The sequence below is a fragment of the Molothrus ater genome, chromosome 3 (genome assembly GCF_012460135.2).
Source record: "Molothrus ater isolate BHLD 08-10-18 breed brown headed cowbird chromosome 3, BPBGC_Mater_1.1, whole genome shotgun sequence".
NCBI classification, from domain to species: Eukaryota; Metazoa; Chordata; class Aves; order Passeriformes; family Icteridae; genus Molothrus; species Molothrus ater.
The window spans coordinates 62,672,273-62,689,308 of record NC_050480.2 but is presented as its reverse complement, the minus strand read 5'-3'; the positions used below and the strand labels follow the sequence as shown (position 1 = coordinate 62,689,308).

At 38.7% G+C, this 17,036-nt stretch overlaps 1 protein-coding gene across 1 annotated transcript in view; it reads left to right on the top strand.

The window, feature by feature from the left end:
- The window catches only part of CLVS2 (clavesin 2), a 56,713-nt gene extending 43,129 nt beyond the window's left edge, over nt 1-13,584 (top strand). The window contains exons 4-5 of the mRNA XM_036381380.2: nt 307-527; nt 5,251-13,584. Of these exons, the coding sequence (XP_036237273.1) occupies nt 307-527; nt 5,251-5,338 (309 nt within the window). The 3' untranslated portion in view covers nt 5,339-13,584. The remainder of the gene's footprint in view (nt 1-306; nt 528-5,250) is intronic.
- Nucleotides 13,585-17,036: the final 3,452 nt, after the last annotated feature.

Below are 17,036 nucleotides of genomic sequence, written 5' to 3'. Positions count from 1 at the left end.
ATTAACAAGGCAGTTTGTCTTGCTAATCTAATATTCTGTCCATCTAGCTACCAGACACCAGTTCTTACCCTCCCCGAGTCCCTTTCCCTGAATACATTTTAAGTTATTTATGCTTTAATCACTTTGGAGATTTATGAACATAGTACGACCATGCTTAAGGCAGAGATGATGTGTGCCTTCTTCTGCCAGCCCAACACAACCAGAATGTTTAAATTGTACAGCATCCTCCTAATAATGACGATGTCATTTGGACTTTGATGTGTTTTGGTGATACCCTTGTGTTTTTACCTGCATGCCTACATACAGATATTCCTGCATGGTAACAACCTCAACAGCCTGCATCAGCTCATACACCCTGAGATCCTGCCTTCAGAGTTTGGAGGAATGTTGCCCCCCTATGACATGGGCACGTGGGCAAGAACACTGCTCGACCATGAATACGACGATGACAGTGAATGCAATGCGGACTCCTACAACACTCCTGCAAAGGACATAGAAAAGGACCTCTCTCCCAAATCCATGAAAAGGTGAGTTAAAGGTACTGTTGTCTTCTAGTATTGCCATAAGGTTAACATTTGCCTTCTTCATCCTTTATGAAGCTGTAGGTAGTTCAGTCTATCATATAGGAAGAAAATTGGGGTTTTTTTCCCCTTTCTTAAAATGGTCAGTGTTGATGAGAGATCATGGCTGTGATTATTACACATGTGACTTGTGAACTCAGTGCAGTTGATTTTTTTCTGAGGTGCCATATAGGTTGTATATGCAGCACTGTCTTTGGAATAAGCTGCTATCTCACCTCAGCCTACAGTACTTATTAGAGAAACAATGCTAGCTGGAGTGAGCCTCTGTGCAGAGGGTAAATTTGGGTCAATTATCTTTCTGGGTGGTGATGTTAGCTCTTATCTTCCTCTACCTCATAGGCCACTGCCTGGTATCTTATCTACCAGCCTGTAGGTGCCAGGACATTTATGGCATCTGAACCATCAGTCATAGTGAGTGCATGCCTGAGAAAATATGAGGAAAACCAGGATCAAAATCAGTGCCAATTGTTATACTCAAGTCTGGTAAAGATTGTGGCATGCTGATATTCTTCTCTTTGAGAAGGTACGGTGTAATTGCTTGCTGCATTTTACCATTCATAATGAAGTATAGGAAGAGCTTAGTTACCTCTTTAGTAGCTATGGGAGCAGTGAGGTCATTAACTTGGAAGGAGTGAATCTGATCCAAGCTTGCCAGGGCAGTAGGAGAGAAAAGAGTAAAGATTACAACTGTGATAGAAAAGGTAGCAGAAAGGGCAGCAAAAGTCAGAGTGCAGCTTATAAGGGACAGGCCTAGAAATGGATCAGAAAATAACAAACAAGGTAGAAACCAATATATAAAGTTATTAAAATTAAGTTAGGATATGCTAGGCTGAGAACCCAGTTTCAGGAGACAGCATGTGATACAGAAGGGAAAGAAACTCTTGGAGAAAAATCAAGCAGGATAAAGTATTTTCAGATTTCTCAGCCAGGAAGATTATTTTGGCTGGAAAATATTGCCTAGACTGGGAAGGACAGTGTGGTTTAAAAGGGAGTTATTTTTGTGGAAACAGAGGAGAAAACATAAGATTGCTATAGGAAATTAAAAAAAAAAGAAAAAAAGCCAATAAAGTTTAAGGATTTTGTGTTGAAAAAGCCTCTACTTTATTGAAAGTGGGAAATGGCAAGAAACTGGATAGGAATGAGCTAAGATAAGAAGTTAAAAAAGGTTCTGAAACTGTACGACAGGGCTGCTGGAACGGCTGCAAACCTGGTCTCAAATTCCCAGTAAGGGAGCTTTGTCCCTAAGTTCCCAGAGCCTCCAAAATCCCCAATGCCCAAATATAGGAAGCTAGAAATGTGTAACTAACACAATTAATGGAGAAAATGGGACAGAGAAAAAGAGCCAGGAGAGGGGAAAGGTGAGCAATGCACTTATATATGATTTGCACATAATACAAGAATTATGAGACAACAGAAGCTGTCTTAGACAGAAGGATGGAATTAAGGAACTGAAATGCAAAAGTCTTTCTGCTGTAAAATAATGTTGGGAGAGTAAATAACTTCATCCAAGGGTGCAACAAAATAAAATATGACAAGGCCTGTGACAAGTCTTTTTGAAGTATCCTGTTTGTAGCAGAGTTTTCCAGATTGTCCTGGGCAAGAATATTACTAAGTGGAAAACCAGTGAGTTGACCAGATTCTTCATTCTTTCTCAAATAATTTTTATTCTCATTTAACTTGTTCTTGAAAACTCTTTTCATACAGTATTACACTTCAGTATAAGCTTCAAATTGATATTCTTTCATTCTGGTTGAACTAACACAGTAGGAGACCTAGTGCAGAAAATAAACATGTTGAAATCTGTATCTATATAATATGCTAAAATTTCTTCACCTTGTATGTATTCCTTCTCAGTTAGTAAGCCTCCAGCATCCGCTGGAATCCTTGTTCCCTGCTGCTGGATGTAAAAAGTACTAAGTAGACTTACTGTGCTAATACTAAGACTGACAGAAAGTCCCAAGACTTCAATGTACTAAGTGCACAGACTCTGCTAAGGCAGGAATAGAAAAGTTACAATAAAACAGATAAACTCTATTTTATTAAACATTAAATTTAACTTGTATTCAGCAGCTGATGGGTTGTTTCTCTCAGTTTAAACCCACAGTCAGTATATGTTAGTCCATAAAATTTTTAACATACAAAAAAATGTTGACTAAGGCAAAGAAAAGTACTTAGCTTAGAACAAATTTTACAAGCATCTAGCAGCTCTCCAACAATTATCTTGTTTAATTTGGCTTACCATTTAAAAATTAGTTTACTTCCTGAAAGGATGTCTTTTTAAAACCAAACTGCTATTGAGAATTCATTTCTTTCTTATGCCCCATTTCTTTTTGCCCCCAGTGTGAACCACTGACATTCCTCCAGATCTCCTTGAATTTTTGGTGAATTGGATGCCCTCACCTTGAATGAAAGGTTGACTGGGGGAGGATGATGGATATAAGGAGGAATTAATGCCACCTGTAGCACAGACCTCTGGGGAAAACTTGTTTTTGTCATCTGGCAACATTGCAGCAGCCTCAGCAATCAGGTTTAGCCTGTGGCTGTGTTCACCCGTGGCTGTCATCCTGGGGCACCTAGCTGGAGACCTGCATCCTCTTCTCACCTAACCCAGCAGGGCAGGTGTCTGTGTTGATAAACTTTGCAGAGGATCTGTGGTTTGGTTCCTCACCTCTGCAATGGCACTTTGTAGTATGACTCAGGCCCACTCTGTTTTCTCAGAATGTATTCAGTAATGTCTGTAAATTTATCTGGAGATGTAGGCAGAAGAGAAGGAGCTATAGACTTAAACAAATGTTTTTTCTTTCATGTACCTTCATTTGTGAATTGCTGCTGATGAAGCATGACAGTAAATTTCTGTTTAAAACTGAGTGCAAACTATATCTCCTTCTTCTTCAAGGCTTTTGGGCATCTGAGTTTACAAAACATAGATCAGGATTTGTGCAGTTGGATTTTCACACCTGCCTTGGCACTGGGGGCTTTGGAGGCCCTGGGAATTTATGGCCAAAGCTTCCTCACTGGGAATGGAGGCCAGGTTTGCAGCCATTCCAGCTGCCCTTCAGTTCTCCCCAGATGAGAACTGGAAACCTTGTCTGCTCAGTCACTGGCAGGCAAGGAAAAGGCTCAGTTTTAGCACTTAGCTGGCAAACCTTTGAAGTTAAGTTGCTTCTACAGCAATTCTTATCATGATGAACTGGATTTTCCATGAGTGCAGCTTTCCACCAGCAAATTTTCAATCAACTTTGCATTGGCACAGTACCTTGTGAAGATTTTTAAAAAAGCATTTTTAATTCACTGGTTTAGTTTTCTGCCTGAGGAACTGACTAGTGTTCAGGATAAGTATTATTGTACACTCTTAATTAAAAAGTTTAAATTATGCACAAGAGAGATGATAATATTTTTAAATGATTTAATTTTCTTGATTTTAGCTATTAGTATGAGAATGGGATAAATATTATTAGAAAATATCCTTGAGTCTAAAGTTTTCACCCAAGCTTTAATTCAGATGTTTTTCTTGTGTTTTTGTGAGCTTTCTTTAAATTTTTTTGAGAAAGACCTCATCAGCCTTATTCATTGGTTTCACTGGAGGATGTCAGTTTTTAAGGGGGGGGGGGGGAATTGACTCCATATGCTTATCTTAGGAAAGGTTAGAATTTGTAAAGGTTTTTCTCTGCACTGTAGACCTCTAAATGGGCAAATCTGCAGCAATGCTGCAGGCACAGTGTGCTTCCACTGATCAAAAATAAATGCCTGCATTGTAGAGATGTACGCATGCTCTTTAGTCATCTCAAATCTTTACAGAAGGAAAGAGAAGTAGGCATTTCCTGCTTGAGATTTTTCTCACTAAAGGAAACATCTAACCAGGGTTGCAGTTACTCAGCTCATCCAAAAGTGGCTGCTTTTGGATGAGCTGAGCAATGGCTGGTGTGAGACCCCATCTTAACACTCCAGGCTTTGTTTTCAATGGAACATTTTGATTTTGCTGGAGACTCAGTTTTCCTCTTTGCCTCTCACATATGGCTGTTGCAGGGCACGGGTATCATGTTATGCTTCCGGACTGAATCAGAGAATCTAGAGAAATTTTACAATAATCAGTGAATTTGCCCTGCCCTGTTCAGTTGAGCTGAAAAGTGAGTTTAATATATTTGTCTGCTGCTTCAGAAATCCTGCTAACCATGGCACCATTCCTAGGTTTGACTTAGGATCTCGCACTGTTGAATTAAGATGCTATTCAGGTAAGGAGCAACCTGTGCTTCCAGCTAACACATCCTGCTAATTGCAATGTGTGATTAGCTAGCTGGGTGGCTGAATTGTACCTTCTTTGCCAGCCCACTGCTCTATAACCTTCTGGAGAGACAGTCAGTGCTTAAGTCACTACAGAGGACAGCTTAGTTTGCTCTTGTGGGTGGAGGATACTCCCTGCTTAAAAATTTCACTGAAGAGAGAATCTACTTTATTCCACCTTTTGCTCTCATATTTACAGATCAGCACTGAGCTCTGTTATCCCTCTATGAGGGTATTTCCTGATGATTTGCAATAATCAGATGCTTGGGTAATGCTGTACCCTTATTTTTAAACCCTGACAGAAATTAAAATAAACAAAAGAAAGCTGAGGTTTACCCTCATTTGTCTTGATCTAGAAATGTCACATAAACATGTTGTCCCTCTGCAGGTCTCAGTCAGTTGTGGATCCTGGGGTGCTGAAACGCATGGATAAGAATGAGGAAGAAAACATGCAGCCCTTGCTTTCACTTGACTAACAGTTTTTGGGCATTGGACATGAACTGAGGTGGAAGGCACTGCCTCTCAGCAACAAGAAAATCACTGGGAAAGAGTGTAACAGCTGGAATCCTATTTACTGATGTTAATGTAGCATATTGGCAGCAGGTGTTACTATTCTGCCTGAATTCTGGAAGCCCTTTGGTGAAAAAGTGGAGAAAAAAAAAGAAAATGAAATAAAATTAAAAAAAAGGAATCAATAATTTATTCTGTAAGTGCCAACTTGTTTGTAAATACAATATAATCCTCCAATTTTACTTTGTAAGTTATGATAAACAAGTGCTATGGAAATGAGTGACTATTAAATATGTCTGTGAAGTGCACCATAAAAAAGAGAAGAAAACGTATGTGTTCTCACATGCACACACACAGATGGCACAGAGAGAAACATACTGAACAAAGAAAAACATCCAAGGTAATTAAGAGTTGTCCTTCCTATGGGAAGCCAACTAGTACATTGGCTACTGGATTTTTTTCTGCAATGATCACATAGTGTGCTAAGATAAAGAGGGAATAGACGTGCTTGGGAGATGCTGTAATCAGTGCAATGTTTCAGAACTGTGGGAATTGGTTTCTCAAATAACACTGGGGTCTAGGACTGCTATTTAGCATAAACAATGTGCATTGTGAGAAAGATCACAGGTGAACTGGAACCAACTCTTGGATAGCTTTGTCATTTAGCTGTATGGGTCTCTGAGGTTTCATCCCTAACTTTTCATTTACACAAGTAACCTGGCTTAGTACCCTAATCTGGGTGTTGTCATGTGGGACACATTGGAGTTACTTCTCTTGCATTTTGGGTGCACATCAAGAATCTTTCCAGAACTCTGTTCTCCCTTGGAGTGAGACATTAGTCCTCTAACTACAGTGGAATAACCAGTACCTGAAAGTAAAGCCTGGCAGCAGAAGTTAGTCACTGAATCCTGTGCACTGGGAGACTGGATACATATATATATATATATTTTTACCAATCTCTGACAAGCATATGAGGTGACATTGTTAGATAAGTATATTTCATTGAAGGTTTATACAAGAAATCATACCTGTTCAATGTACTTAGATATATTATAGATTGTATATTGAGACACTGTCATTATTACTATAGTAAAACTTTCCATAGATCAACAGCATCCCACTCCAAGCAAAGATTAATATGAATAAGTTTTAGTCAAACATCTCAGCCTATAGTTTGGGACACCTTTGTTTTGGTTGTAGTGCAACTGTATATACTGAACATGTGCCATAATAGAGAAATACATTTTACCTCAAAAGGGCAACAGTTTTCACTAGTGATTGGGTAAATCTGCTGAAACATAGGAGCTGTGTCATCTCTGTGCGCTGGCTGATGTGTGTGCAGCCAGCGGCGTGCTGAGGCGAGAATGTAATTTCTTATTAGGGCTTAAATTGACTGTCAGAGTGGGAAGACACACAGGGTGCCCAGCAAGAAATCTGAATAACTAAAGGTATTGAAAGAGCATGTTCAGGCAGTGCAGGGATTAGTTATGAAAACACTGACCACACTGGAGGTGATCGTTCACAGCAACCCTGCCTCCCGAGTGCTAGAGTTTAAAACATTTCTTCCATCACTCCAGTGATAGGTGGAGTTTCCAAGTTACTGGTTGTAGGTCACCTCTTCTCATCTGGGATGATTACAGCTGTAAGATTTGGTAGGCTGAGATGGGTTAAGAGCAGAGAGTGAGAACTTGAAAGTCTGTCGTCTCGAGTTGAGCTGTAACTCCTGTGGTGGCAGCTCCAGCTTTTCTCAGGGCTGAGACGACCCTGACTCTTCCAGCATCACCCTTGATTAGCCCAGGCAAATCACAGATAAAGTTTTCCTACTTCACAGGTCATTAGCAGCACTGATAAATAGTGCATGCCCTAATATGCCATCAGCTTGCAGGAACTTGTCTGAACAACTCATTGCCTTTCTGCTTTCCTAATTCTGTTTTCATGGTATGTGTTAGGAAATGCAGAGAGGAAAGATATGGAGCCTGAACTTCTTATCAGTCTGTTCTAAAAGCTGTCAGTAGTAAAAACTGTCCTAATACTACTTCTGTGGTTTGAGAGACTTGAAAAAATGATCAGTTCTTATGTACTCTTTTATTCAGTTTCATTTTTCACATTCCTTGTAAAATCATGCTGTAAAAGTGAGATGTGTCTCCAGTATTCGCATAAGTGCCATTTTTGAATGTATGTTATATATTTCCACACTTCTGGTTAGTGGAATAGTGTATTGCCATGGTTATGATTTAAAAATTCTTATCAGATAAAACTAAAACATCAGTAGAAATGTTCTCCTTATAAGGGCTTCAGGATTTAGTCAGTACTCCACATTTACACAAGCTGTGACACAATGTGTAAAAATCTTCACGGATCCTTTTACATACATGGGCCAGACTGGTATAAGACAGCAGAATGCTGATTTCAGAGTACACCACCTGTCTAATCACAAAATGCAAATCTGTTCCACTGTATGAAGTTTGAAATTTGTTTTGAAGCTTATAAATTTTTGTTTGAAAATCTTTTATTTGTGCACTTAACTGTAATTTATGTAATATTTTCTGGTGTCTGATTCCAATTTAAGGTAATGAGTATGAATACATTTTTTCAGAAAGTTGAAGTAGGATATATTATAATTTTGTGTAACTGGGACCTCATCTTTCAGTAAGAACAAAATTGCTTTTTCAATAAGATCCTCTCTCTTGAAGAGTTGGGCTACAGGTCATCTTGGCTGCAGCTTTTATTTCGCTGAATCAAATTCTGACAGTGGTAATTGCAATTGTGACATTGAAAAAGAATATGGAAATGGGTAAAAGAAATAAATATATTTTACCTGCTCTCACTATTCTTTGAAGGCATTTCTCTTTTACATATCAGGGTACATAAAGGGTTCCACCTTTCTTGTAGAAAATCTTTATAGGTTGTTCAATTTTTATTAGATGAATTTGGACTGAAAACTTTTTCCAATCTTTATTATCATAGGAATTGCTGTCTAATTTTTATAGCAGAATTGAAGTGCTAAAACCAGAATGCACATGCTTGGGAGGAACTCCTCTTAATTTCTTACCTTTCTTGTGTATTGGGTAGAATAAAAACTTGTTGTAATTATGCATGCTGATATGCATATAAAAATATCCTGCAATATAAGGAACTTAGTGGAGAAACTGGATATACCTGTCCAACTATGTAAAAAAAAGGAGAATTAAAAAAAAGTGTAAAAATTGATAGTTTTGGGCTTTTGATGATCTAAAAATATCCTCTTACATAATGACTCTTCCAAGACACAAATGTTTAAAAATATATGGAAAAATTATGGAAACTTCCATGACCAAAATCTACTTGTAATTAGAGATGTCAATAAACTCTTGGCTTTATAGAGACAGGTAACCAGACCCACTAAGCTCCAACAAATACACAGACTTCCTCTCAATAGTTATTAGTTGTAAAATAGTTTGAGATGTCTTTACAGAAATGTAAATTTACTGTATAGCATATTTAAGAAGATGTTTTGCACTCTACAAACATGCTATGCCTAGTCACAAACTGAAAACAGAATTAAAGAAAAGAAGAGTAAAAGGGACCTCAAGAGGTCACTGATATGTGGAGGAGCAGATTCACTTTAATGTCGCTCTCAAATGTTTTAGCTCAGTACCTTGCATGGAATGCTCTTTGTATTATTTAATCACAGTCACAGCCAAGCCTAAGCATATTACCTGACAAAATTGTAACCTGACAGTATTTTGTTCATGTCTTTTATTATTTTCCTGTTCTGTTTGGGAAATTAAAGTCAAGCATCATAAGAACTACCATTTAGCATTACTTGGAAAACACCTTGCAATAAGTTTTGGTCATATCCCTGTTATTATATTGTTTCTGTTATGTTTATTGATGTATGTATTTGTCAAGTTTTTTGATAAAGTCATGTTTGAAAGAGCATGCAAGAGAGAAAAAAGCAAAACCAATCAGGCTTCAGGATTTTATTTAGAATATTAAAATGGGATTTTAAGGGGAGTTTGGATTTTATAATCTTAAATTGCGTCTGGGGAATGTCCTGCTGAGCTATTAGCAGCATTGGGTTCCAAGATAAATTTGGAAGATAAATATCAATGTGAAAGACAACAGCAAAGGTCTCAAAGCATTGTACTGAAGAAAACAATCACATTGCTAGCTGGATCAGGTCCCTCTAAAGAAAGGTATTTTGCAAGTAGCATGGGAGTGTGTACTTCTGGTGGTGAGAATAGCTCTTTTGTCCACAAACTTCAAAACACTCTATGAAATTGAGAAAATAATCGCCATCCCGTTTCTCAGGTAGTAAAACAGGAGCACAGCGAGTTAGAGACATATCTCAATGGAAAACATTTTTCTGTGTGGAAAAGATTACACTGATCACCCAGTCTGATTTTAACAGGAGATGTGTCCCTGTTCTGTGTAAGAAGGTCTTGTTGATGATTCACTCATGTCTAGTTTCTTTAAACACCTTACCAAGAGACCTTTGCAAACCAGGGGTGATCTGCTTTCCTGTGGAGTTAAATCTGAGTGTAGATTTAAGCATTACTGCTGAGAAAATGGCAAAGAGGGTGTATGTCCTCCAAATGAAATCCCTTTCTTCTCTGTCTCATTCTTGGGAAAAAAGGTAGTTCAATCCAAAGACTCCTACAAAGTGGAATTTTGAAATTTTCCTCATAAAGAAATCTGTCAGAGACAAAACAAGCTACTTATCTTCCATTAACTATACAAGGAACATCAACATTTTGTTTAGAGGCATGCTCAGGTGACCCCAAATGAAAGTGCAAGCTAGGTAGATAGAATCCCATGTCCTATATTGCCTTGTAACTTTGAATAATCCTGTGTCAAAATCTGTATTTAGCAGATTGCTTTGGACATTCCTTTCAGTCTGCATTTCAGCTTTCAGTTGTGTAGAAATTTTTTCTATCAGCTTTTGGGATCATAATTTATTTCTTTCCTAGGTGTCTGTTGACACAAAACTGCATTGACCCCTGTTGGATTGCATAATTTGCAAAGTGGTTTTTTTTTGTTGTTAAAAAATAACAACTTGTGCAGTGCTGGGCAGTGGTGAAGTTGAAACATGGGTGAGAAGTTCCCACTCTTTTGTCACTCCTCCTCCAGTGTTTTGTGCGTGTAAACTGCTTTGATTGATAAAAGACATGTTAACACTTGCGTGGTATGAATTTAAAACTAGAGAAAAAAGAAGTTTCTGCAGTGAGTTCAAAATATGAATTGATCAGCTATTGCTGTGGAATCCAAAGCCGGGGGGAAGCACTGCACACAGGGGAAATAGAGAGACCTCCAAAGGAAGATGATGGCAATTCCTTATGGTACACATTTTTTAAAATGTGGCCAAAGTATTTTGTCTGCAGAGATTGTGGTCAGCCAGATCTGTTCTCTCTGAACCACTGGCTCACATTAGGTCCTCTCAAATAAAGGTTTGACAAAGCTTCCTTTTGTAGAGAATTCACTTCCAGGGAATTGACATATCTGTCAATTTGCAGTAGACAAACGGCAGGAGTTAATTAGGATTTTTATTTGATATGGAAATGCGGCTGTGATTCCTTAAAGAGGCTGTCGCATCATCAGCAACAAACAGCAGTGCCTAAAGGCAGGCATCTCAAATCAGGTCCCTTGGTTCATAAAAATTTAAGAGTAGAAAAAATCAAGGGGAGAGATAATAGAAGATGATAAAACACAATAATTAAAAAAAAAAAAAAAACAGAAAGAAGCAAGCTTGCAGTGGAAAGCCATAGGAATGGCAAAATTATGTGATAGAATTTGCATTAACACTTCCAAGTAATTAATCAGTAGCCTATCATGAGTCCCCCCCTCTACATTATGATCAGAGTTTCCATTTTTCACATGGTCTACCATGTATGGCCACAATGGAGTTTCCCAAATCTTTAGAAAATGAGTTACCACGTAAATTAGTAGGTGCTGTAGCTGAGCTTGCAAATATAATTTTAGGGGTCAGAACAAGACAGCAGAGACACCTGTAGATGGGTCCCAGGATTATGAGAAGTGCTGTGTCCTGCCTGAGTGAAGAAGTAATGGAAGGAGATAATGACAAGAGCCCTATGGCTGTAAGGAAAGGTGGCAGGCCTAGGGAGAAAGCAACATTAGGTATTTGGAGTGAACTGGCTAACCTTTTTAATTATGAGGGAGGCTTTCACCTGTTCAGTAATATTAGAGAGGACTTACAAACCCCATGACACATCTGTTATCAGGAAGGAGACATAACATGTTTCTCACTTTCCCACACAAACTCAGTTGGATATGTTTAAAGCTGATGCATATGCTAAACCTGAAGTGCCTCTGGTGCTGCTGTTTCCACAGTAGCTCTCAGGATGTGGGTATCATGTAGCATGCAGGAGCTGGAAGGGCAGAGCCCCCCAACCTGTCCATAGGAAGAGAAGAGAGGGACGTATTCTGTAAAACCCTGCTGCAGAGAAAAATTTTTAGGAGAATTTAGCGCTTGCTCAAGTTGCAGCTTGCCTTGCCCTGACATCAGTATCATCACCTACTCTGTGGAAAGGTGTGAGTGGAAGTGGTGTGGGAATCTCCCCTGCAAACCTCTGTGTCTTGTGCTAATTATGCAGCCTTCAAGCTGTAGCTGGTGATCTGTGTCCTGTGTCTTTGAACAGTGCTGCTGGTGATGTTAATTGTAGCCATTAGTCACTCAGAGCAGAGATGATTTAAAGGAAACTGACAACTTTAAGCATTACACTTAATGCCTAAGAATATTAAATCGGTGATTGTTACAAGTAATGCATAAGATTATGATAACTTAAAGACTTCCAGGGTTTGGTTGCATTGTATCCTTGATAGGACTTAGTGTAAAATCACTTTTCTTTAAGTATGGTTGTCCCTGACTTTCACATGCATTTTTGATGCAGCAATGGTAAAAGGAATTAAACAGTAGAAAATGAAAATTTTCTAAAGCTATGAATATATTCAGAGGGACACATTTAGATTACCTGACAATAATAAGAAAAATTATTTTGCAGTTTTCTAGTGTTCAAGTTGAGAATAATGGCTCTTTTAAATCATTTGCTTCTCTAGCTCTTTCACCCTAAGCATTGCTGTGTGAAATGTGCTCTGCAAAATATTCCCAGCTTTTTATCCCTTCTCCTACCCTCTTGTGTTCAACAGCATCCTGTCTTCTGTGTGTGCTTTATTCTATGAATAACTGAAGAAAACTGTAAAAAAACCCAAACATACTGATAATCTGCAGAGTAGATCTTGAGGATCAGTATTTGAAATATTTCCCTTCTATAAATCTCTAGTTAACAGAGTGAGCTGGAAAATGAGACCAAGACCAACCACATCATAAAGGAATACAAAACTTCTAGCCAGAAAGAGTCTGGCTAGAAGTGTAGGTGAAACAACTCTTGTGATTTAAGATGTTACCTTCCCTGACTGTTAGTTGTCACTCTTCACATAGGAACTACTGCCCCAACTTTTAATCAACAACATATTACGGAAGTACTCGTGTCCCAGTGAAAGCCGTGCGCAAATCATGTTAACTCTGTTGCTTCTGCACTCATGCAAATACAAAAGCACTCACATAATCTGTTAATACAGCTCTGTTATGACAATAATGATTAACAGCTAGTCGTGGTGGCATCTAAAATTGCAGATTGGCAATCTGTGCCTTAAGGCTCCTGTGATCTGTAGTACTTGCATAGCAGTAACTACTGAATAATGTTCTTTTTGCATGCACTACTTTGGAGCCTTATGGAAAATATTAAAGCACCATATCAAAATTCAAAATTAAATTGCAGGAGTAATTTACAAACAATGCTTGTATCCTCAGGATAAAATTTGTTTGTTTCTCAGTTTAGTATTTTTAGGACTCAGGGGGTCTGAGACTTGTAAAGCCAGGACAAGTTTATTAATCATGTTCTTTCTCTGCAAAGTTTCAATAACTGTTCTCTTTTCACAACTTGCTGTCAGTTTAAATTTTATTCTTGGACCTAGTGAAATGGTTAATTTTGGTCTGTTGTGTTCTAACCTAAAGTCTGAAGATAAAGCAACTTTGTGAAACATCACTCTTTATATTGTATATTGAAATATCATCAGTTCTCTGTGATCAATGGGCTGCTTTGGAGAGTGCTACTACTTTGAATCATCATTGGTTATTGAGGAAGAATGACATTCTGTTAAATAAAATATGACCAAATGAAAATTAAAATACATATATATTTTCGTGTTTGTACATGGGAGTGTTTGTCTGGCTTCCTTGTGGTAAAACATATATGGAAGGCATACTTTAACTGTGTGAACTGATTTTTTTTACCAAGATATTGAAAGAAAAATACTGAGTGGCATGTCAGCATGAAAGTCTGGTAACACTGAATGTTGCTTTCCACTCATCAGTAAGTTTTAGAGAGTTAACATATTTCACATTTACAATACCATTTTGAACTGTCACTTGGAAGTCTCTCTTATCTCACAGGTGAAGATCACCAGGGGTGCAACACAAGAAAAGCTCATTTCCCCCTCCAAGATAATTCCTACTCTCCTGCCTCTAAGCTTCGTGTGTAGTGTGTTCCCTGGCACCGTCTCGTGTTCATTGACTTTTCTTTTGATGCCACATCAGGGAGAAGTGGTATTAGCTCTTCACAGAGATGTCCCTTTCTTCAGCAAAATGTTTCTGTTCTCAGGAGAGATTAACCAGGGTAGGATAGAGCAGGCTGTGTGACATTGGAGCACTGCCTGCTGAATGACCGTATTTCATTCTAGATTTTTATTTTCCCATGAGAGGCGAGGCCCAGTAAATTACAGTAATGTGTTTATGTGCTTCTTTAATGTCATTTTTGTAGTATGCCTTGCTTTAGACACAAGGACACTTATTCACCTCTTCTGTACATTTTCTGTATCTTTTCTTTGGTTTATATAGATTAAAAAAAAATAGGCTGCAGTACCTTCCTGTTTCACACACAATTTCAGTGCTGTATGCAGATGCATTCCTTACATCGACATGTTGAAAAAATGTTGATGGGTTCTCATCTATGTGGGAATATAGTCCCTCAGCTCCCAGGTGCTGCATGGCTGTACACAGTATGTAAGCCATTGCTGCACAATGGTACATTTCATCATGACATAACTATACAAGCTACATGCCAATACAGCTCTCTGTTCCCTTGGAAATCCCTCACTTGCATCCCTCTGACAGCAGAGTTGAAGCCCCTATAATGGTGTGGTTTGCAATGCCAGTGTTCTGAGTTATAACCCCTACCCAGTTGTATGTTCCCAGGCTGCTTTTCCCTGCAAACAACGTGATCTCAGTGTGAGACCTTTGTGTGTGTGTGTGCGTGTCTGCTTGTCCCACCCCACCTTCTATGCTGGACCTCTTTCCCTAATGTTGGTTTTCTGTGGGAAAAAGAGGCCTCAAAGCTGGCGTCTTGTGCTGCCACATGTCAGCATGTTGTGGCATGCTCAGGTTGCCTGGCTCTGATATGCAGCTGGCTGGAGCATCCTGCAGTTCATGAGCAACTCCAGTACCTTCAGCTCCTACCAGAAGACCCCAGCCTGTGGGGGAGGATGGGGGAAAGAGTGCCAGACCTGCCTTTGTTCTGAGGGACCTGGGAGGCAATGGGGACCTACACTGGGGCTACACAGACATTTTAGATGTGTAGCACCATAAAAGTAGGTAGGTGGGCAGAGGAATGCTTTTGCTCCCTGTAGGCAGGAGTTCATACATGACCTCCAGTCAAAAGGAGACTGGAGTCAGTGTAACTCCCATCAGTGTAGTGGCATGGCCAGGAGGATGTGCAGGAGTAGGGAAGCTTTGTCTGTGGAGTTAATTACCTATCATGCTACCACAGCTCTGGTGCAGCCCCCAGTAGTACAGCAGTGATGAAGGGTAGAGGAGTGGATAGTGAAATTGGGAGCTGTGCTAATAATTTCAATAGTACTGGCAGTTTTTACACACATCTCTGTCTGTTGACCACAATATAAACAAAGTGTTCACAAAGCCAAAATTCTTTGTGTCAGTAGCAAATCAAGTATTTTGTTGCATTACCTGCATGATTCCTGGCAGTGCTATTTTCATTCCCATGAGTGGAGTACTGGGGGAAAACAGCCCTTGGCCTTTCCAGATGTGTCCAGATGGTTGGCTAGTCAAAAGCCCTTCCAGTACCTGAACCCTGACCAACAGCATCCTTTCCCCTCTGGACAGATTACTGGGCTGTCAAGAAATCCTCTTCCCATCATCCATCAGCTTAACTGCTGAAACCCCTGGAGATTAGCAACTGAGAAAGTGCCTGTGTAGCAAAAATATGTCACACTGGTCAAAATGGAGATAATATTATTTTTACACTATCATTCTCTTTTATTCAGATATACAACTTTGCAACTTTCACCATTAAATTTATAGAAAAAATATTAATGAAAAAATAATATTTAAATATGACTGTTTAAATTTTATCTCCAGCAGTGGTAATGCTACAGAAAACAGATAATCATATGGTTTGATAGCATTAATTTTCAGTTCAGTCTCTGAAAACAGAAATTACATGTCTGCTTTTTTAACAGACATGTAATTTCTTCTTCATGGAGCAATGAAGTAAAAATGAGACTGATTTTAACTGTATCCCAATCCTAGAATCACCAAATAAAGTCTAACCCTGATGAAGAAGCAGTTGGGATGCTGATCTTAGTGAAATTTTTTTTTTAGATTTTGATGCATAAACCGAAATTTATAAAATTTGAATGTGAAATATGAAGCCTTGAGTTAATTTCTGAATAAATACAATAGTGGAAAATAACATATTCAAAGCTTTACAATTTTTTCTTTTTCTTTAATGCATGTATCCTTTTAAAGTTCAGATCAAGTGACCACAAACCAAGAATATACCCTGAAATCTGCAAGTGCTCCAAATAAAGTATGAGGCACAACTGTGCATTATACAATCAACTAGATTTTTTCTGTTAAGGCTCTATATTATCATTATTAGATCCTTTTAATGCTCTTATAGCAAAGACCTCAAGGAGAAACAAATAATCTTGTTAGGAAATATGGTCCTGGCACATCACACCTTATCTTTTTTGATTTAATTTCTTGTTCATGCGACTTTCTTTTCTTCTTTAAGAAAACTGTAGCCATGGATCTCAGTACATGTGCTGCATCAAGTTGGTGCACCCCTGTGCAAGCAGGCTAAACCACAATAGTCTCCTAAGTTGTTCTAGTGTCATTAAAACCATTTCACATATAGTGTCTTTTGAAAAAAAATTACACACTGAAGTTAATAATGGAATAATGATGCTGCTCTCAGGAGAGTGTTTGAAAAAATGCTTGCAAAGTTATCTGTCAGATACACAGTCTCTTAAAGAGATGTGGTTTGCAGTCACTTTAGGGAAGGATGGTCTTCAACCTCCAGAATTAAAGACAAGGGAAAAGGAATATATCTTCTAGGAATACAACTTTCTACATGAGCAGATAGTGACTGTACAAGAGGGAACTGTTTAAAACTAAAAGAAGAGAGATTTAGGTTAGATGTAAGGAAGAAATTCTTTACTCAGAGGGTGGTGAGGATGCTCCATCCCTGGAAGTGTTCAAGGCCAGGATGGATGGGGCTCTGAGCAACCTGATCTAGGGGAAGGTGTCCCTGCCCATGGCAGGGGGCTTGGAACTAAATTATCTTTAAGGTTCCTTCTGACCCAAAC